At 38.2% G+C, this 23,146-nt stretch overlaps 1 protein-coding gene across 1 annotated transcript; it reads right to left on the bottom strand.

The window, feature by feature from the left end:
* Window positions 1–675: 675 nt before the first annotated feature.
* LOC144657656 (protein RCC2 homolog) lies at window positions 676–22,439 on the bottom strand. The gene is made up of 11 exons (XM_078518010.1): window positions 22,132–22,439; window positions 12,197–12,290; window positions 10,317–10,454; window positions 9,516–9,647; window positions 8,699–8,787; window positions 7,899–8,183; window positions 6,974–7,094; window positions 6,284–6,440; window positions 5,058–5,130; window positions 2,226–2,405; window positions 676–1,515 (listed from the first exon to the last, which is right to left on the bottom strand). The coding sequence occupies exons 1-11, from the start codon at window positions 22,336–22,338 to the stop codon at window positions 1,510–1,512; spliced, it is 1,482 nt and encodes a 493-aa protein (XP_078374136.1). The 5' UTR covers window positions 22,339–22,439; the 3' UTR covers window positions 676–1,509.
* Window positions 22,440–23,146: the final 707 nt, after the last annotated feature.

Genomic DNA, 23,146 nt, shown 5'->3' with positions numbered 1-23,146 from the left:
ACGAGATTGTGGATCATGACTGCAACTTCACAGGTTAACAAAACCGTGAAATGTGCCGTGTGATCTTTGCTTTTGTACATGGTTTAAAAATTTAATCCCCCTTAATTACGATATTGAGGAAGCAGTAAGACACTACCTCTCTGGAACCTCTATTTTCATTCGCCCGCTGTAAACACTACCTCTATTGTTATTCAGGGCTAGGGGCATTGTTGTCACCTGTTATCTATTGTTTTAAGAACCAATGAATTAACTCGTTCCGAGAGGTAGTGGGCGACCCTGAGGAAGGCGCGGTGACCTAATGGTTAGTGCGTTGGACGCTCCGGATTCGAGCCCTGGCCGGGATCATTGTGTCGTGTCACCTGGGCAAGACACTTTACTCTCATAGTACCTCTCTCTAACCCATGGGTATTAATGGGTACCGGCGACTGGCGGGGGGTGGGGGGGTTAACCGGCGAACTTAACGCTGCGGAGGCGGGGTACCCCTGCGATAGACTAGCATCCCAGCCACGGGGGGAGACCAGAGTAGAAATACTCCCAGTCGCTTCATGCTACTCAAACCGGGAGAAGCTTCGGCCACGGCCTCACGGGCCACTAGGCTCAAACACAGACTTAGTCTTTTTATTACACTATTCCAGGCTTTAACTTAAAAAAAAATGCACAAGATAAAGATAACGGTTTCATATTGATTTTATTGCACTCGGCGCCGTAACAATAACATTGATAACTTAATCAATTAATACTTTGATTCTTTTAGAGCTCTGCAAAATAAATAAACTTTCACTGTTGTTGCTTTTCTAATCGTATCTTCGAAATGTTTTTTTTTTCTCTCGTTATAGATTTAAATGTACAATATTCGGCTTTCTTTAAGTATCACTAAATCTCTTTTCTACTTTTACAAAGTTACTAACCATTACTACTAAATATACAGCATAGTGAGGATTTTTGCGAAAGAAAGGGAAGGCCGTTAACAGAACGTACAAATATTATCTTAAACATTTTATACAGGAGACCATTACGAGTGAAATCGCCCCAAACTAATTTTGTTTTATGCACAGATTATCCTTCACTTGTCCTGAGTAAGCATCACAACGGATCATGTTACTTAGCAACAATCCCGCTGAAGAATATCTGTGGGCTCAGTTATTATCGGAGCCAGGATTCTGAGCTTCGACCATTGAAGTTTTGCATAGCACTTTAACAATAATAAACAAACATAATACCCTTACAGAAATTTTTGCATTTTACCTAATGCTTCGTCGAGGGGAGATTTACAGCGTAGAAATATAAACAAAGAGATTCACGTAAGATTCGTTTAAAGAATTATCTAAATTTGCCAAAAGTTACATAATAAACTTTTTGTGCGAAGAAATAACACTTGACAGGTCGAAATCAAGAACTACTACGCATGCGTGGAATCACGTGACTTGAAGCATAACAGATCTACCAATGGCCATAAAGTGGACGGGCATTTCAGCATGAAAAACAAAGCCATTCGTCCACACTACTCATTCATACCTGCAAAATAGACAAAAATAACGGCATGGTGTCAAATACACCCCACAATGCTATGGGGCCATCTTTGTTGACGTCACTATTTACATTTTGCCTCATTAGCATACGACTTTGTGTAAACTGGCATCCTGCTATATACAAATTGAATCCAGATCTTTAAAGAGCTTGTGAATTTTTAGCTCTTTACGTGTAATATTGAAGAAGAAATTTGCTTTCAAAAACTGCAAAATTTCTGGGTGGTAAAAGCGTAAATGAGCCCATACATTCTTGAAAAATTTTGAGTTTTCAAACCCGCGTAAAAGAAAAAGTATTTTAAATACATCGGGCTCAAATTCATAGCGAAAGTAAATCGTGCCAAGCTTTTTCGATATTCAGAATTGATTTTTTTGTAGCTCGATTAGAAACTGAAACACTTATGCTAATATGGGAAATATTGTAAACAAAGATTCCCCCATAACAAAATCCATGGTGATCAGTCAGGGGAATTTGTATGTGGGTATTGCGGTCACCGGGTTAACAATAAAACTCTCCTTCTCAAAGCAGCTATGTCACGGGGATTTTGCAGATTTTTGGTCTAAACTGTTCTGAATTTAGTGGTAGGCAACTAACCCGTAAACAAACATTATCTTTTATTTTTAGGTTCCTGCGACACAAATGTAAATTTTGGCTGTTCAAGATCTGGTAAAATCCGTGACATAGTCTGACATGTTTACCTTGTCCGGGTCGTACACTGGTATTTTATCCAGCAATGGCCGATCTTTGTCCTCATCGCGTGCAATGTAGAGGGTGTGACCTAGCCCGCAAGCCACCTGCTGAATGTAAATACCTTCCAATGGCTCTACTATCTTTGGGTTTGAAGACGACTTTTGACCTCCTTTCTTCAACCCGTAACCCTAAAGAGAAAGGAAATGTTATGGCAAATGTAAACATAGCTTAGTCTGACAAAAAGTCTTGAACCAACAGGGAAAACTATCAAGAAGTATTCACGACCAAACAAGCTACTCGTTATAAACTTCAGTTCTTCAAATCGGTTCGCTGTGTACGTGAATGTAAAAATGACAGTCAATGTCTTTAGAAATCGCCAGAACTTTCAAACGTTTGTATATCTACGCCCGGTCAGTGCCTTTAGAAATAGGCGGTTGCTCAAGGTTACACAGGCTTGCTTGAAATAACGAGATTACACTTGGTTTCGAAACTACAGCACACAATAAAAATAATAACCGGTATGCAATGCATACTAAGGCGAGGACGTTCCAGTTAAGCAAGTCAGTATGTTAAAAATTCCAGACAAAGAACTGAGAATAGGCGTTTTGGGCTTTGTTTGTTTGTTGTCCCTTTTCAGGCTATGTGGCATCACCCTTGAGAATCACTTCTTTCAAATTCAAACAAATGCTCTTGGTATACAGATAGTTTTAGTTTTTTTTTTTACCTGTTTTAAAAAAAAACAAGTTCTCTGGGCAGCATCATGTGGTTTGAAATGGCAATTTACACTGAGAAAGCCAAAAATGTCTATTGAGTAAAATTGTGAGTCCAAAAGATATCCAAGTAATTGAACGCCGAAATTGATATCGTTGATTAAAGTGTGATTTACAGCAAGGAGCCCACATTTGTGACCACTTTTAATTTAATTCACATTCTTTCATGCAGCCGTTTTCCAATGAGAAGCTGTGACGAGCTTCTGATTGGATAAAACCTGCAAGAAAGAATATGAATACATTAAAAGTGGTCACCTTTTTAGGCTCCTCGCTCTAAGTCGAAAGTTGAGACACTGAGTCATTTGCTATAAAGGAGGGAAAATGGGTTTGTCAGGTAAATAAAATTTTAAAATACAGCACGTTGTTTTCCAGTGGTGTTTTTAGTTGTGTATTCCAAGGTATGGTTAGTTTGTAACCAACGTTAATTAATAAAAGGCAAATAATAAGCTGCTTTGATCACAAAATTGGCAATTTAATTTGTACAATTCTAATATGATGTCTTCTATCACGACTTTTGACAATGGAATGCAACATATTTTGTAACTGTACTAGACAGCAAGGAAACTTCCACGAGTGGAGACTAGGAAGTAGAGTTGATACAGTGGTTTGCCAGTGATGAATTTGTATTGAGGGTCTTTCAGTAGTAAATCCAGAGATGTTTTACACCGTTTTTTAACTTTGGTGTTATTGCTTCATGGTTTTTACTGTGTTTTGATTAAAATACATCTGCCATTCATAGTGAGGATTGGGCTTTTTATTATGTACATATTGCATAGAGGCAGAATAGAGGCCAATAACCAGTTCCAATGCAATAGCTACATTCACACATTCATGGTGCTTCTTGACGAAGTGCAGATTAAACATATTGAAGCCATTAGAACAAAGCACAGCAATCAGTGGATTCTTTGAAAACTGTATCTTGGATGTTTTCTGTTGTTGTTGTTTTTATTTCTGTTCTGTAAACATAATGAAAGAAAGAATCAATAATTAAAAAATTAATAATAATTGTTTAACACATATTTGTTTAGACACCAAGACTGATTAACTTCAAAAATTTAATGCAACATAAATAGTTACTTAATTCACTTAAATTTTTCTTTTTTCTGAAACACATCTTTCTACATGTATATTATATCTTTCTTAAATCATTTTCTACTTATTATAGCCTACAGAAATAAATGTATATACTCTTTTTGGTTGTTAACTACACAGCTTTAAGGTCACTGAGGTGTGTCTCTAGAACACCAGTTTGGACTCTTGATTTATTTAGATTTGTATAAATATATGATCAATTGTAGTTCTGTTATCAGTGGTAAGGCTGAAATAAGTTTGTTTGTATCCATATTTTACAATCATTTGTTTATATAGATTTACTGCTGCTTTGTACACCACTATTAAAATCAATGTTGAAATCTGACCTAGTAGTAAGAGTGAAAACGTTCTGTTGCCAGAAGGATCGCGAATGAGCTTTCTGATCTATAAATTTTAGCAAATTAAATATAACAACATCTGGCAGATATTTCACTTTTAAAATCGTTATTTTGATTCCATAAATACTTTGACAATTATGTTATTCCAACACTACGGTATTCAAGAAAGTACAAGCAAATATAAACTTTAGATAGCTCACCTCAGCTCGGCAGTTGTCGCAGTACGTCTTCTGCACTTCTCGTCTTCAGTTAAAGCTCAGGTCACAATATCGCCAGGCAGTAGTTGAAATCACAAATAGTTTAGTCCCTCGACTCATAGGTGTGTCGATAAGGTTTTTGTGTACTTTGATATCACAAAAAGTTTGTAAGTAAGCGAAAAAAATATCAGCTACTAGTCGAGTCAAGGCTTCTGGCTGCGGAAAATTCTCACATGCTCGACCGAAAAACCAAGATGGCCGACGCCACAAATCTCAAACGATGGTCTTAGTTACCAGTCCTCTTCGGTTCGAATCATCACATCACCCATCTTAACACGAAGAATCCAAAATCGCTTTATACTAACATGATAACATTAGGCTAGAGACTACGTCCTCGCCTAAAAAACCCGGAATGAACTTAACACAGGCAGAGGACTACTAACCAGTTCCCCGTATGTTGGGCTTGGGCCCCAGCTCACCACGCTATCGTCCGCTGCCAGAACAATGCTTGTTTTACTGTTAAGAAATTAAACAAATGCATTAGAGCGGTTTTCACTTGAGTGTCGAAAGTAATTCGCGTTTGCATTGGTTTTGCATTACTACGCTCAGTGATTGGTTTAAAAATCTCGCGCCATTTTCTCAGCCAATCAGAAGTAAAACCAAAACCACTCGTGACTCGCTTGTGCACGTTTTCCCGCGCTTCGTGCTGGCTACACATATTTGCTTCGAGTTTTGATTGGTTTACTGGATTGTCTGTGTTCTTTGTGATTGGCTAGAGTGATTATTTTGGTTTTGGTTTTCCGACACTCAATTGAAAACTGCTCTAACGATAGTTTGCAACACTTGTCACATAGATAAGAATGTTATGCTCTTCATCAACTCCTTCATAAATGCCGTGCTATGTACCTTGATCACTCAACCGAAAATTGTGTCATGTTAACCAACTCCTTAACATTGGTAACGTTTTTTTTTCCCGCACACGTCATCGGTCACTGAAGTGATTTCCGCGCTTTTCATCAATTACTTTCATACTTTCCCGCGCTTTTCATCGATTATTTATTAAGGTCATGACACAATTACCACGACACAATTTTTCCTGCAACTTGCAACGCAAATTGCACGTGTAACACCACATTTTCGCAACCTGCAATGCAACAAAATGTTGCGTTGCAAGTTGCAGAAAGATGTTGAACTATCCTCTACAACGCAATTTTGTTGGAATCAGCCAATCAGAGCGCGTCAACGGGAGTGGTTACCGCTGAGATTTTATTGAAAGTTGCAAACAAAAATTGCGCGCGTGTGACACCTCCTCTGCAACTTGCAATGTTCTTAAGTCGTCATCGTTGCGTTGCAAGTTGCAGAAAAAATTTGCGTCGTGTAACATGGCCTTTACCTGCTTGTCATTGGTTACTGACGTATTTTTCCGCGCTCGTCGTCAGTTACTCGCATATTTTGCCGCGCTTTTTCATCGGTTACTAACATGTTTACGTGCTTACCACTGATCTCTGACGCGTTTTCTCTCGCTTGTCACCGGCTACACATGTATACTTACAACTTTGCATTGTTTGTTTTTCTTGTCTGTGCCTAGCATTACTCTTCAACAACAAAATCTTTGCATCACGCTTAATATTGTACAGAAGTTCCATGTAAACGAAGTGTGACTACTTACGAGCATCCCACACTGCGCACGTCCCATCCAGACATGTCCCGAACCGGTTTCGGGTACATGGTGGCATCACCCGTACTCTTGGTTTGGCCCCAGAAGTACAGCTGACCCAAACTTAGCGCCATGCTGTAACTAGCGCCTGCGTGAACTGACGAAACACCTGAGGGACATGAATTGATAGAATTAGTGCGATGAAAGATGATTTTCTTATTTCTAGTTAATTTCTTCCCTGTGCCGCCTGGTACGATATAGTTAACAATTATTCACCGAAGTGGAGGTACATGTAAATATCCACAACAATCACCGACATTGAGGTGAATAATTGTTTTAGTATATACCACACAAGTTGAATAACTAGCGGACCAAAACATTACTTTCGGTAAACAAAGCGACACTGGAAGCCATTTTGTTTCTCTTCAGCTGCTTGAAGGTGAATAGTACTTTGCTAATTACCTCCGAGGTAACCTATTAGAGCGCGCGAAAAGCACTATACACTTGTGTGGTATAATAGTCCTGGTATGTCCCTACTGTCGGTACTTTCAAGTTTCATCTGGGGATTTGTCAAATAAAACTGAAGTGACATCCGCGCGTACACTGCAATTGTAGCGCGAGTCCGTTGGTCGAAATGCCCGCCGTTGAGGACCTGGGACGAGAGGGGAAGTAAAACGAAAGGGAAAGAGGGACCGCACTCACTTTTTCCTTTAAAGAAGGCAACAAGTCTTGGGATATGCTCATCTTTTGGTTGTTGATGACCGAGGCGACCATAACCTCCAAAGCCCCAGGTAAATACCCTGTCTGCACAATCACGGACAATCTGTAAGAAATGAAAACAGAAAAAATACAATTACTAAAGAAAGGATTGAAAAACAAAAAACAAAATTAAGACAAATAACGCAACTAAGGAATATATTAAAGAAATATTTACCTCAAACTTTAAGAAAAAAACGGACGTTTTTGTTTCAGGGTTTATTTTTAATCCTTTACAGTGAAACCTCGATTTAACGACGTCCTCAGTATAACAAAATATATTCTTTGCCCCAGTAATTGTAGATCAAAGGGAGAAGAACCCCGATATAACTGCCTTGTTACAGTAAACATATTTTGCCATTCATTTGGCCTCCGTTATATCGAGGTTCCTCTGATTTACGTCACGACCTAGAAAAATACTACTTCACTGTGATTAACTGAGAGAATTAAAGCGAATGTATAATTAATTCTAATTGGCACTGCAGTGCAAATAAACGAGTTAAGAATCCAGGTCAATCTTGAAGGTGGATATATCTGGTGGCTCGTTTGCCTCGGCAGTGACTACCGAGCCATTAGATCTACACACCAAATACTTCCACTACCGAGCCAAACGAGCCACTCAATCTACACACGGAAGACTTAGCGCACAATGCATTAACGCACAATACAATCATAACTTCTCGTTCTTTACATCCACTGCCTTGCCAAACGAGCCACCAGATACACCGTCTTCAAAAGTGGCCCTGCATTCTGTAGTTGAATTTTCAAATATAACCCATAGTATTAATCCTATCAGTTTCTAATACTTATTTAGTCAAAAACGTGCTAAAGCCTTGTGAAACTTTAAGCGATAACAAAACCAAGGTTTTACCGTATGGTTGTTTCCGCATGATACATCTGCTACTTTAACGTCATCTATGATGTGAGTGAATCCATCTTTTGTCTTTTCCACAAATACTGCAACATGTCGAGGAAGAACCTCACAATCAAACGCAAGCTTGTTAGATGAGACGAAGTACTGTCCATCCGTGTTATGACCGAGCTGGCCGTGTTCGGGGCGACCAAATGAATACAACAAGTTGTTTTCATCAATGAACATGCTGAATTCAGCCCCGCATGCTGTCTTTACGATCTTCTTGTTGGTTGGGTGAACAATCTTATTGGGAAAAGAAACAACACAAAATATCATCTGAGAAATTCAGAAACTGTCAAAACTTAAGGCTTTGACCATTTCCTCACAAAATGTTCTCTGAATGCAGAAGAGCAATTCTCAGATAACCTGAACTGTAGATTTTAAAATTTTCCAGGGGGACACCTATGCCTCCCCCCCCCCAAGTTGACACCTGCTACCCCTGGATACTGCCATCTCAGTGGCCTTCCCTCATAGGCTTATTCTTGGTGTAAAAACATGTTAAGCTCACCAGTGGCATAAAACAAAGAACAACCAATACAGCAATAGAACAGGAAAACAAAAGCAACAAAACAAAGAAAAGTTTCACAAGTTTTTACACACTGAGGTAAACCCTTCCCCCACGTGACGAGCCCAAATAACGTCTGCGTAGGAGGCTACAATTAGGGCATTTCAGGAGAATATGATATTGGTTCTAAAATGCTCAGCATTACAACTGGCAACCAGATGAGAGAAAACATAGTTGTTCATCAAGCTTGTACCTGAACTGGTTTTGCCACATTAGGTTTTTGGTGTCCTTGTCCAAGTTGTGCCATTTTGTTTCCTCCAAAGCCAAACAGGATACCTTCAGCTAAAAAAAGGATCATTACAATATTATAATAAGTGATGATAAGACAGTAACAATGTCAACAATAAAAACACTTTGACCAACATTGGTCACGAATGAATTGCAGTTTGTAATCAGTGTCAAGTGCAAGCACCCTCAGAATTTTAAACACTGGGTGCGAACTTCTGTGTAAGACTGGTTATTTAAAGCAGGATCAACCAAGAATGTGTGTTGTAAAGCCAAATTCTCACAAGTGTACACATAGACAAGAAGTTTTGCTTTTTTAAAAGACAGTCAGCTCCAACATGCATCCGTGCCACAGAACATTTTACTGGACACTGATAAGGAAACTCACACCCAGCTCTCATTCCTTGAAGATTTTTGACCCTTGAAGATGTTCATTCTCATTTTATTCAGCCTTAAAGCAAGGTAGGCTCTAAGGATTCATTAATGTATTTTTTTCTTTTTTTTTGGTATTTTTTGTTTCTACAAATCCTGCAATCTGATTGGTTCTGGAAGTGGACAGTATTCTCCTATCCAGCCCACTCACAGCGAATCGTCGAGTGTTTTTTTTTTTTTGCTTGAAATCATTTTGCAGCGTTGTTTGAAGGAACACATGAAAGATTTTCTCTGCAGAGTTGAAATACAACTGTAGCTTAACACTTTGTCAGATTTTGGCATTATTTAACCTCTCACATTTTAACTGAAAATTGAATTAAACAAAAACAAGAATAAATGTAAATGAGCCAAACCTGTGAGCAGCAGTGTGTGTGATTTTCCACAGCTAGCTTGGACAATAGTGTAATGCTTCAGACTGTCAATGACCTTGGGCTTGTCGCAGCGCACCAAGTCTCCATGGCCAAGCTGACCACAGTCATTGCGACCTTGTGAAATGAAGAGTTGATTAGTCATGACCAAGAACAAACATCATAAGTAAAAGTGCAATAAAGATGATTATTGCTGTTATCTGAAGGTTAATCTGTACATTATGGATTCACTTTAAGGAATAAGTTTTTCTGCTACAAAAACCTACCGGGGACGAGTGCCACAACATTCATGGCCTTTGTCAACTGATCTTTTTATTCTTTTTGTTTCTTTCATTTAGTTTTTCCTGGAAAAAAATTAATGCTAAAATGTCCTTTCGTTCATGCTTTTTGGCACCACATAAATTTACAATGAGATTATAAAAGTTTGGCCACTTAACTTTTATATTGGCAACTGAATTACCTAATTAAAAATAATAAGTAGTCACCAAATTGCCACTAAAGAAAAAAGTTAACTTGGAGGGTTGGTTTATTGACATTTAATGATGATGAACTTTCAACTGCTGTAACTCGCACATTTTTCATATTCTTTCGATTCTTGGAAATAGAACAACTTTTCCAACTTCTGGTTTGGAACCTTCTTATTAACAGGGTGCACAGGCATGGTACACAATCTGCTGGTCAATGTCAAGGTTAGTATTGGGGCCTTTCTTGGGCCTGTAATCAGTAATAGAAAATATCTGCCATCTTAGCACTGATAAAGGTCTTGGAAACTTTATATATACTTACCAAAACTCAATGCAGTTCCATCTTCACAGATAATAATACTGTGACAAGCACTTGGTCCTGACGCCACATGCTGTACTCTGATGCTGTTCAGTGAGGATATACTGTGTGGTTCCCACAGGTTGGGACCTCCTGCATTAGCTGTAATCAAACAATTAAATCATTTACGCCAAAATATATTTATACTCAGCTTTCTTCATGCCACGTATATTTAATAATAAAAAAATGACAAATTATACTTTATAAAGTAAATGGTTTGAACCCAGGAGTATCAGTAGTTCGTATAGTGTGATCGTCCGGGTGAGAGTAGTTCTGAGAAGAACTGTTGTTGGTGACTGACGTTTCGACAACCTGAGCGGAAGTCATCTTCAGAGTCAAGTGAAAAGTTGTTGTCAGTCGATGATGTTATAAGTCTGGTCCGTTGAAGCTGATTGGTCAGTTAAGCTGTGATGTTATTGGCTGTCAGACTCGTGTAAAGTTTTTCATCAGTAATTGGTCAGTTTCGATCCGTCTATTGTTAGTCTAATTAAGTCGTTCTGTTCTGTCTATTATTAGTCAAATGAAGTGACAAACAAACCGCCAACAGAACGACTTAATTAGACTATATAAAAAATATATATAAAACTTTATTTACCCTCGAATTTAATATAGCTAAGACAAGCTAGTTTCTTCGAGAAACAAGTGAAATATATATTAAAAATAAAAAATAAAACAAGTAAAATAGAAATAACACTAGACAGATCGAAACTGACCAATTACTGATGACAAACTTTACACGACTTATAACATCATCGACTGACAACAACTTTTCACTTGACTCTGAAGATGACTTCCGCTCAGGTTGTCGAAACGTCAGTCACCAACAACAGTTCTTCTCAGAACTACTCTCACTCGGACGATCACACTATACGAACTACAAATTATACTTTCTTTTTATTCTGAGGCAGACAACTGAACAATGATTTGAGATGAGAGCATCCAGCAAACATGTCCCTCAGTGAAATTTTTGAACAGTCATCACACATGTATAAAATCTCAGGTTAATGTTTTCCATACAGTCATTGATAAGTTTTAGATACCTGGACATCTTATCTGACTAACTGGCAAATAACCATTGTTCCGAGCCTTTAATTCCTTTACTCTTTGTCCATTTTCAGTTTTCAGATGTGGCCCAGTTGTGTTTCAAAACTCTGGCACTTCCAAGATAAAAACTTTATTTCTTTTATTCGGAAAAAGTTGGCAGGTATGTTTAAGTCAACTTAGCTGTCCTTGTGGACTACCGTAGAATTCCGGTTATAAGCCCCCCGCTTATAAGCCCCCCCGGTTATAGGCCCATCATCCTGGAAACAAAAAAATACATCCGGTTATAAGCCCCCCCGGATATAAGCCCCCCTCTACCAGATGACAGCACTGAATAGGGCTAAATGTTGCTTTATTATGTGTTTTTAACTTAAAAACGTATTGTCATCAACACTCCCGTGGCTCGTTTTGAAACGTTTTTTTCATTCCGCTTATAAGCCCTCCCGGATATAAGCCCCTCCGCTTTGAAGCCCACCCAAAACCCCTTACGAAGTTGTATAAGCCCAGGGCTTATAACCGGAATTCTACGGTATTCCTTTGGAAAATTCAAGCTGGTTACAAGTCTAAGAGTTAGACAACTATAAGTGTGAATTTTTTAAACAGTTATTGTTAAAATAAAGATCAGTCTTAAAACTATCTATGATTAAGCACTATTAAACTTGCCAGATGCCATAAACAGTGAAAGGTGCACTGTTAACCTCCATTGACACATCCAGCTCAGTTTCTTTGAATGACAAAATACAATAAACATAAAAAAAATTCTCACAGTAAGAATGGGACTGAATATTATGACGCAAGCTTACCTGCAGATTTTGGAGCCTCCTTTCGTCCAACCAGGTCCCAGTTAGTTCCACCACTAATGAGAAGCTTTCCACAAGTGTTTGGTAATGGAGCAGACTAGTAATATAGTCATAAAAGATAATTAAAAAAACATTTAATATCAAATTTGTGAATTAAAAAAATGAATTATCCAGGTACAGTGTAATATTGCATTGGACTCCTTGTGGCCTAATGATAAGTACTGTAAGCCATGTTTGAGCCCTCGAGACACTCATATACAGGGAAAGTACATGTAGCAATTCTCCTGTTGTGGAGGAAAAAAGGGGTGGGAAGCAGGAGAAGGGAGGATGGGAAGTGGGACTCTCAAGGTGGGTATCAGGAGAAAATGAGTAAAATTTTGCAACTTTTGTTATATTTTGTAATACATATGGGGCAAAGAGGAAAGAAAATCTATGGAAAAGGGTACGTGGGAGGCGAGAGTAAAAATACGGAAAGCAGGAGTAAAAGGTACAGAAGGCGGGAGATTCAGACACCTCCACATTCCTAGTAGAGGGTCCTGAAGGGGTAAAATGGGAACTGGGATTTGCCTATTTTGACTGGGATTTGCCCATATTTTCACTGGGAAAATGGGATTTAGGTCACTGGGGCTGGGATTCACAAACAAAAAATGGGAATGGGAAGCGTGTCAGTACATGACTAAACCTGCATATTTTGCGCTCTATAATGTTTTGTTCTTTAAGTCCGACACTGAATAGTAAAAACGCTGAAAACTCTGAAACAAAACGACCGCACTGCACGAGTGTCCATCAAGTCTCGATCAATTTTCGTGTTAATAGTGGTAATAGTGATTAAGTTACTTAGCGGAACAGCTACAGTATGACTGAGGATCGGCACAAATGGAATATTTAAAAGAAGGGACAGCAAGTTGTTGTCGGTCAGGGTAGTGGTTGATACGGGATCAAAACTTGATAGCTTTAGTTAAAGCTACAAAAAATTGTATTATTCTCCAAGACAAACGAACAAATGAAAAGTGCTGTTCTCAGCAATATTAGTGATAATAACTGGCATGATTTTGGCTAGTCCAGTCCTTGAACTATCCCTTCTGCGACCCAGGTGCGAAAAGAAAGTCCAGGATAACTTGCATGTGCATGCTTTTAAAAAACAAACCAATGAAAAACGACAGAGACGTGTGGCGTTTCTTACATGTAACGTGTGCGTGAGGGTGAAAATAGTTCGCTAAAATGAAAAATTCAACTATGCGACTAAAGCGCGCGATCTGCAAGAAAAAGTATCGTAATACTAAATTTTTGAATTTATCATCTGTGCGCGTGCGTATCCAAAGGTGCTGTGGAATATGGTTTGGTTCCCCCCTTTTTTGTAAGGGGGGGAGGGGGGGGTGGGAGGACGGATTCTCTGTACTCGCTCTTCCTGCGCTTGGGTTCAATCCCTATATAGGGCACCGAAAGGAAAGTTCAGGGAGTGTACTACATTTAGGACAATAAAGAAACAACACAGATATAATGCGCTTGAGACCAGATTTTCCATACACTGAGAATTTCACTGATGGGACTGGGATTTAGACAAAAAATAGGCTGGGAAATGGGATTTGGGCAAAATTTGGGCTGGGAAATGGGATTTGGTACCCCCCCTTCAGGACCCTCCTAGTAGTTTCATGCTAATGAAACTGGGAAGAGCAGTGGCACTGTGGGCTACTTTAATAAGACACACAGACATTATATACGACCCACCACCCCCGCCCCCTACAGAGAGAAATCCCGGGGGGGGGGGTACTCCCATAAATTTCGATACACGCGTGCCGCCAAGGTTCTTAAACCCTGACCCTATTTAAGGATAAAGAAAGCGAAAATTGATATCCTTTTTAAGGCCCAAAACCGAAAAATGACACCCTATTCAAGGGGAAGAGAAGCGTTCCGTGACGACCCAAATAACAGCTAACCGTGCACGGCAAGACACAAATCTTTATAAATTCCCTTTTCTAATACCTGAACAGAAAATTCAGTTTTAAGATACCCCGGTATCTTTTTTTTTAGGGTGCATTTCTTTGGGAAAAATCCAAATCCGGATTCTTGATCCAAAAACGGATTTTGCGTTTCTTTACCTATATCCGAAAATGGATTAATCTTGGATCAATGATCTGAAGAATCCGCACTGCGAGTGGATACATCAGATCATATCTGAATCCGGATTTTTAGGATTCATGATCCGTGCGTTTCTTTGGGAAAGGATTCGAAAAAAGTACCTTGGCCCAGCGGTCTTTGCTGTGAAAATACAGGTTCGCTCTTTGTAAACACTGCCATACGGAAAGTTTTAGGCGGTTATTTCGATCAAAATACAAAAATATTTCACGATAAAAGGAAACGGTAGCTTCAGATAGGTATGTAGTATCATTTTAAACGGGATACAGGTTTTATAGAACAGCTACTGTGTGCCTACGGAAGTTGTATCCTTTTGAAATTGTCACGAGTGAAATTTGCACTGATCATTTCGCAATCATTCTTCGCGCTCAGATGCTTTCTCGCCACATTGTGCTTAACGCTAAAGAAGATCTACTTCGACATGTGGTTTTTGTAAAAGATTTTGTATGCTTAAATTATTTTAGCTAGGATACTTTCGACGAAAAATAAATTTGTGCTGATATTTTATGTTCTGTGCGAAATGTGTTTACGGGGTTGTCATGGCAAAAAATCCGTTTTTGGATTCTTCGTTTCTTTGGGGGCAAAGTATCCGTGCGATCTGAGATCAATGATCCAATTTTGGATTTTCCCAAAGAAACGCACCCTTAGTTTAGCTGGGCGTTTATTTTAGCTAATAGAATTTAAGTACCCTATCTAAGGATCACACCGGGAACACATTGCCAAAAGGAGCAAAAATGATACCCTATTTAAAGGGACTATGTCACGCATATTTCGCAGATTTTTGTTCTAATCTGTTCTGAAATTAGTGGAAGGCAACTTTACCCATAAAAAGCAATATCTTTGAACATGTAAAGGAAGATATAACCGTAATTTGCGGATAGAAATCAAGCCACGGCTTTAAATATCGATTTTTTGAAGATGCGCGGAGACAATTTGAAAACGTTTGCCTAACGTTTTCAAATTGCAATCCGTTTCCATCCCCTTCATCCGCGGCCAATAATGCTAGTTAACAGTGTCAGTGCTCTAATATAGCAACTTTTAATAATCAAAGTCTCTTCGAGATACCGACTTTTTTTGCATGAAGTATGAGTCGAAGGTTTATCCTGTGCATTGTTCTTCGAACTTATCATTACGGTTGCTTTGTAGTTTAGTTTAACAATTTCCTATCTTCGCGGAGGAAATGCAGCCATATAATTTTGTCAAAAATGGCTCGTCCGCGCCGGGTATTTATACACATATTCCTCAACATTACACAAATAAACAGTGCAAATTTCACCGAGATCTGACAATTCTATACTTTAAAATTGCAAGGACCTTTCGAGGCAGTCGATTACGGCAGCGAAATTAGCAAATGAAACAGCAAAATATGCGTTTGACGCTTTGTTTTTGTGACGCCATATTTGAATTGTTATAGGTAGACCGCTGTTCAATGTGTTCAAGGCCGTATCGTTACGATTGCTCCACGAAAGAGCACGAAAAAAATACGGATATTTCCGACTACTGTCGGAGAAAACATTGCGTAAACAAATCGATACACTCAAGCTGCGTTTTTTCTGACTCGTCCCCAGTCGTCTTCATATAGCACGCGGCAATCTCTCCCTCCGCTGTATATTTGCCGCGTGCTGTATGAAGACGACTGGGGACGAGTCAGGCGTTTTTTCGCTCCCCGCCCCCACCCTCTTGCTTCTTCTGTTTTGTGCTGGCGTCCAGGTCTTTCGCCGTTCTCACCGAGCGCTCATCGATCGAAAAACACGAAAAATAGAGGGCTGTGGACAGTCTATGCGAGGGTCGGATATCAAGACAGCTTCTTCGTGGGCTTAACTCTTTCAGTGCTAAAGTCGACTTTTGTCGACATTTGGAGGAGCAGTCAATGAACCACTTGTGACGTCATTAATTTAAAAGTCAGCAGATTTTGGTGATAAGCATCTGATAGAGCTAGGTTTGACCTTTTCAAAGAACTATTCATTTTGCGTATCGGTCGCATCCTAACAGAGCTAATCGAGAAAAAGTCAATCACCTTTTAGTGCAAAATCGGTGCTTAAAAAGGCCAAAACACCTGTAAAAGATCGAGGTCCTCTTGACAGGGTTTACCAATGTTTTTATCAAAACTTTTTTGGTCTAAAGGAAGGATGGATACAGTAGAAAGTAGTGGAAATAACAAAGCCAAGAGAAACGAAAGGAAAAGGAGCAAGAAAAAAAAAATGGAAACAATTTCGCAAAAAAAAAAAAAAAAAAAAAAAAAAAAAAAAAACAAGTCCAAATTTTGGCTTATGCGCATGCACCAAAGTACATTTTTGTACAATTTTTAATGGAATCTTCCTCAAAATCTTGCTGCATTGTGGAAAAGTGCTTTTTAAGCAAGGTTAAGGGAAATTCAGGATCGTACCATCAAAAATTCAGTTTAACGGTAGAAAAAAACCCAGTTTTTGGAGAAATTCAGCACTGAAAGGGTTAATTGAAATGGGTAATTCCATTCAAATTGTGCATTTTTCCATTGAAATCCAATTTATGGAGCAAAAGCAATGTGAAACAAGCAAAAATCGGCGATAAAGCAATCTTGGGTACTTTTGCTTAACTCTTTCAGTGCTAAAGTCGACTTTTGTCGACATTTGGAGGAGCAGTCAATGAACCACTTGTGACGTCATTAATTTAAAAGTCAGCAGATTTTGGTGATAAGCATCTGATAGAGCTAGGTTTGACCTTTTCAAAGAACTATTCATTTTGCGTATCGGTCGCATCCTAACAGAGCTAATCGAGAAAAAGTCAATCACCTTTTAGTGCAAAATCGGTGCTTAAAAAGGCCAAAACACCTGTAAAAGATCGAGGTCCTCTTGACAGGGTTTACCAATGTTTTTATCAAAACTTTTTTGGTCTAAAGGAAGGATGGATACAGTAGAAAGTAGTGGAAATAACAAAGCCAAGAGAAACGAAAGGAAAAGGAGCAAGAAAAAAAAAATGGAAACAATTTCGCAAAAAAAAAAAAAAAAAAAAAAAAAAAAACAAGTCCAAATTTTGGCTTATGCGCATGCACCAAAGTACATTTTTGTACAATTTTTAATGGAATCTTCCTCAAAATCTTGCTGCATTGTGGAAAAGTGCTTTTTAAGCAAGGTTAAGGGAAATTCAGGATCGTACCATCAAAAATTCAGTTTAACGGTAGAAAAAAACCCAGTTTTTGGAGAAATTCAGCACTGAAAGGGTTAATTGAAATGGGTAATTCCATTCAAATTGTGCATTTTTCCATTGAAATCCAATTTATGGAGCAAAAGCAATGTGAAACAAGCAAAAATCGGCGATAAAGCAATCTTGGGTACTTTTGCTTAACTCTTTCAGTGCTAAAGTCGACTTTTGTCGACATTTGGAGGAGCAGTCAATGAACCACTTGTGACGTCATTAATTTAAAAGTCAGCAGATTTTGGTGATAAGCATCTGATAGAGCTAGGTTTGACCTTTTCAAAGAACTATTCATTTTGCGTATCGGTCGCATCCTAACAGAGCTAATCGAGAAAAAGTCAATCACCTTTTAGTGCAAAATCGGTGCTTAAAAAGGCCAAAACACCTGTAAAAGATCGAGGTCCTCTTGACAGGGTTTACCAATGTTTTTATCAAAACTTTTTTGGTCTAAAGGAAGGATGGATACAGTAGAAAGTAGTGGAAATAACAAAGCCAAGAGAAACGAAAGGAAAAGGAGCAAGAAAAAAAAATGGAAACAATTTCGCAAAAAAAAAAAAAAAAAAAAAAAAAAAAACAAGTCCAAATTTTGGCTTATGCGCATGCACCAAAGTACATTTTTGTACAATTTTTAATGGAATCTTCCTCAAAATCTTGCTGCATTGTGGAAAAGTGCTTTTTAAGCAAGGTTAAGGGAAATTCAGGATCGTACCATCAAAAATTCAGTTTAACGGTAGAAAAAAACCCAGTTTTTGGAGAAATTCAGCACTGAAAGGGTTAAAGTGCCTATGAAGTAAAAAATAATTGCTGTTTATTTTAAAGTCTTTTCAAATTAAAGAACAATGGCGTTTTCCTTTTTGCAATATCTTTTTTCGTTTTAGAGATATTTACGTTTTTATAATATGCAAATGAGGAAAGTGATGACGTCATTAATTGTTCCACAAAAAGATGAAGCATTGAATCAAGAATATCTCTTGGAATATTTGAGCCGTGTTCTTCAAACTTGGCACGATTAATGTACACCACAAAAGACACAAAATGACACCTGTCATGCCGTTGCCATGGCAACAGTTTTGCTGCAAATACCTATTTTAATTAATACTGATATCCCCAGGTTTTGCTTAATCAAAGGTGATCCACTCCCAACAAGCTAATGAGGAGAGTGAGGGTAATAGGGCATTATGTGTGTTCCAAGCTGGACCCTCTGTCCCACTTTAAAGGGTTGCAAATTGAGATATTTGGTTTATGACAGAAAGAGCCTGGAACCAAGAGTGTTGCCATGGTTACATCATAGTATGAGCCATCTTGCACCTTTAAGAAAGGTCACTACTGATGCCAAGTTTCAGAAATATCACCTTTATAATTTCAGAGATATCCTTGATTTTGTGATCTATCTTTTAGTGGAACAATTTCTGACGTCATCACTTTCCTCATTTGCATAACACAAAAACGTGAATATCTCCTAAACGAAAGAAGATCTTTCAAAATGGTAAACGCCATTCTTCTTTATTTGTAAAAGTCTTTGAAATAAACATTAATTAATTTTTACTTCATAGGCACTTTAAGAAGGATTAAACAAAAGCCATATATACAGTGAATGCTATCGAATTATATTTGAAGATGAAATACGAAGGAATTTTGCTGTCTTTGACTGGAATTCCACTCGAACTGCGTAGATACGATCGCATGTTGTAAAGCCGATTCATGCAACATTGCTGTCAACGCGAGGTCACGTCCCTAACGACCTAGGCTGATGACGAAATAGAATGGGCGCTTGTAGCGACCAAATTTGGCCTAAAAAAGAAGCCTTAAAAGAAGCCCCCATCTCTTGCATTTGTTTTAACTTCAATAATATCTTTGAAAAGAGCAAGTTTTTTGGTATGGTTTATTTTTGACGTTTGTAATTTTTAAACGATGTAAGTGCTAATGGCTATTTATTCGTGTTTTAGTTACGCAATCCATTGTTTGTGCGACGCTTTTTATAGATCGCCTTTCAGACACACATGCGTTGAGATAAGAAAGCTGACATGTCACTTTTAACATTGTTATATAACGTTTGTAAATGTGACAAGTCACGTTTTTTCCACGAGATCGCGTGATCACCCACAGCGGAAAGTAATCCCTTGAGAAATTAAAATATTCCCTTGAGAAATTAAAAAGTCCCTTGAGAGTAGACAAGAATGTTCCAAATTTTGCCCCACATAACTGCTATTCTCCTATTTTCGCTTGTAAACAAGCAAAAAAAGTCGCAAAAATGGACTATTATTTCTAGGTTTCATGCGACAAAAATATAAATTTTGGCTGTTCAAAAATCTGGAAATATCCATGACATAGTCCCTTTAAGGACCGAGAACCTTAAAAACCACACCCTATCAGGTGGCACATACCTATATAGGCCACATATGGGAGTACCCCCCCCCCCCCGGGGAAAAATCTATCTGCTAATAACTACCCACTGCCCTTTCAAGACCCTCCCTCCCCACATGTAGATGTAAGCTAATAGGTACAGTGTAATATTTTATGATAGGTTTTAATCATCTCTTTATGTATGGTAGGTAATATTGTACTGAGGCACAAAATTTAGGTGGAAGTATAATTTTCAGTTGCAGATTGGTGATTTCTTTTGTTGTTTTGCTGACTGTATACATTATAATAGATCTGAGGCTCTATGCACCAACTTGGCGCTAGGGAACAGGTGAATACATATAGATCTAATACTTGTGATTGCAAAAGACTAGTTTTTCGTGTAAGGAATTCAGTTAATTTTTGTGCTTTTAAGCAAGTGGAAGAAATACAACTGGGATTACATCATGACCATTAAACAAGGTAATTATACTGTTTATCGTACTTTTTTACACATGTATTTGAAAAACATAAAGGTACAATGTACATGTGAGGTAACATAAAATGAGATTTAAAATCAGGATTAATTATTATAAGTCCATAACAACAGCATCTTTTTTCTGCTGTGACTGAATGCTCAGTAAAGGGAGCAGCTGTGTTAAAATGTTAATGGGTTGTCATGACTGCACCACTTAACAAACATTAGACAATGTCTGCCTGTCTAACAGTAGCTCTGTGTTATCTACTTTTGTACAGTATGTTAATAACTCTCATTCTCCCTTTGAGCCTGTTTAGCAATATTTTGGGTTAGTACGTACCTCTTTGCAGATAGGGGAAACCCCACAAAACATTGAGCCGCACAAAATTGTGGGCCATGTGGTAGTTTCTTGTGATTAATATAAGCCCTCCTGTTTTAGAGGTGCTGTATTACTCTTTTTAGTGATATCCCCTAAATGGAAATACTTGAAAGAAAAAAAGATGTTCTGATAACTCAAGCACTATCATCTACAATGAATTAAAGCTGCACTTTGTGATATTATTACATGGATTTATTGCCTGTCAAATAATTTACATAATACACTTTAATCCTATATTAATGCCATTTGTCCTCCACATATCAAAAATACAATGACCTTTCAAAACTCATCAACGACCAGGAAACCTACAATAATGCTAAAATATTTCCTTTAAAGTGATGTGAAATGCAATATTAACTAGGCAGATGGCTGGTTTTGAAATCTATGCAAATTACTTGCAGTTATTGAATTTTCAACAAAACATTCTTTGTACTTTCGATTTGTACTTAAATAAGGCCATAAATCTGCCAAGGTGTCTTATTCATTATTCGTTCTACAATTTGGTTAAAAGCTGTCATCTTCGCCACTCACAATTTTGAAACAAAATCCATTAAAATCTTGCAGATTGTGATTAGGCAAAATACAATGCAAGTTTTGATTTCCTAATATATGAGATCAAATATTACTATTGTCAATTGTGTTAGGACCTTTTCGGGAATCTATCTTTAAATTAAAGACGTCAAGATTAGAACTTCCAACAGACAAATTACAGCGAACAGTCTCTAAACTTAGTTATTATATGTTGCAATTTATATTATTATGAAGAGATAATTTTGTTGAGCGAATAATCTGAAAGCTGGCACAAAAATGCGCCAAGAAAGAATTCCTTGGGTATGATTCCAGTGATTTTAATAAAATATTACAAGCACGAATGAAGGTTCTTATTTATGTGACGGCTTGCTCATATCGTCGAGATGTTAATTTCCCGCGAAAGATCTTGCTGTTATTTGATTCGTTTTTGAACGTCACATCGCATAAACGACGTTGTATTTTCGGCATTTTCGGCTGTCATCGTAACAAATTCTTCCTTCATTATGATTACATTGATCTTTTTGCGTATATAAATTATTTTCCTCAAGTGAACCGGAAACAGCCGGACAAAAAGATTAACATGCGTCGGTTCAGAATTTTGCCTATTGTCGACCGAACGATCGATCATACATTTGCATGAATATCGAACGATCGTATTCACGAAAACCTTTCCGCAGATCGTGACTATATAAGCTTAATAGAAAGAGCATTTAAAATTTTCGTACATTTGTTATGACTCCAGGATATGGCCTAGAAACCATCAACAATAATTAGATCTTGAACAAAATATTATTGACGGCGCGCCGGCAAAATGCACCTCAAAGAGAAATTTGATCCCAGCAGTCGAACAAGCTAAAAACGCGTAACCTCAAAGAATTTATCATTACAAATCCACTCTACCTGGACTTCGTCGACTTCTTTAACCTCCTCAGATTTGATGTCGGCTAAGGTTTCGTCTGATAAGTGGTTTTTCTCCGTGTCATCTTGACCCGCCGGTGAATCAAGCGGTGCGGTGTCTGAGAACTCGATCTTCGATTTCTTTGAATTTTCTTCCTCGCCGTTCTCGAGCTCTTTTCTCTTCTTTGGCAGTATTTCCGGGTTCGACATTTGTGCAGCAATTTAATTCTGAAAAAGAAAATGTAAAGTCTGGAGAGATTCTCCTTTCCTTTTGTACACCGCCGCCAAATAAAGAACTGAGCTGAATGAACTTTATCTATAACTTGGAGGAGGAGGAATAGGGAGTAGTACCCAGTACCAAGACCTTGAACCAAGACCACTCGCGCTGATCGCTTGGGGGTTTGGGTGGATAAAAACAAAAAAAAATTTTATAAAAAATTTTTTTTTTTTTTCGAAAGGTTTTTTTTCTTAAACCTTAAAATCCCCATAATTTCTTTATATTTCCAACATATAAACAGTCACGCCGCTTTATGGGCTCCCTGTGATCGCTTGACCTCGCGTTAGCCTTGCGTGGGCGTCGCGCGCGTTATGTTAGGGGCATTCAGATCAGAGTACGAGTACGAGTACGAGATCGAGGACGAGATCGAGTACGACTTTCGAATTTCAATCCAGTTGGAACCATTACTTTTCCCTGTTTCTAACCAGCTGAAAATGAGACTAGCGGTGTGAGATTGCTGTGAAATCCAGTTTGAAAAGTCGTTCTCGTACTCAGTCTCTTGAGTCTCGTGCTCTTTAAGATTTCATCAGTCTCTTTCTCGCGCTCTCTTTAGCCAGAGACCTGTCTACGTTTACAGACTAACCGTGTTCACGCTTTTTCTTCCTTTTTTTCCCTGAGGTTAAAAAGAAAGAAAGACCAACGAGCACACCAAAGAGCTCACCCCCCCCCCCCCTGAGGCAACTGTGCTGTTACTGCACAATTTATTCAAAACACTGATTTTATGATTTAATTTTTACAATT

Source organism: Oculina patagonica, chromosome 6 (genome assembly GCF_052425735.1).
Source record: "Oculina patagonica isolate OP01 chromosome 6, crgOcupat, whole genome shotgun sequence".
Classification (NCBI taxonomy): Eukaryota; Metazoa; Cnidaria; class Anthozoa; order Scleractinia; family Oculinidae; genus Oculina; species Oculina patagonica.
This window is presented reverse-complemented; position numbering and strand designations above follow the sequence as displayed.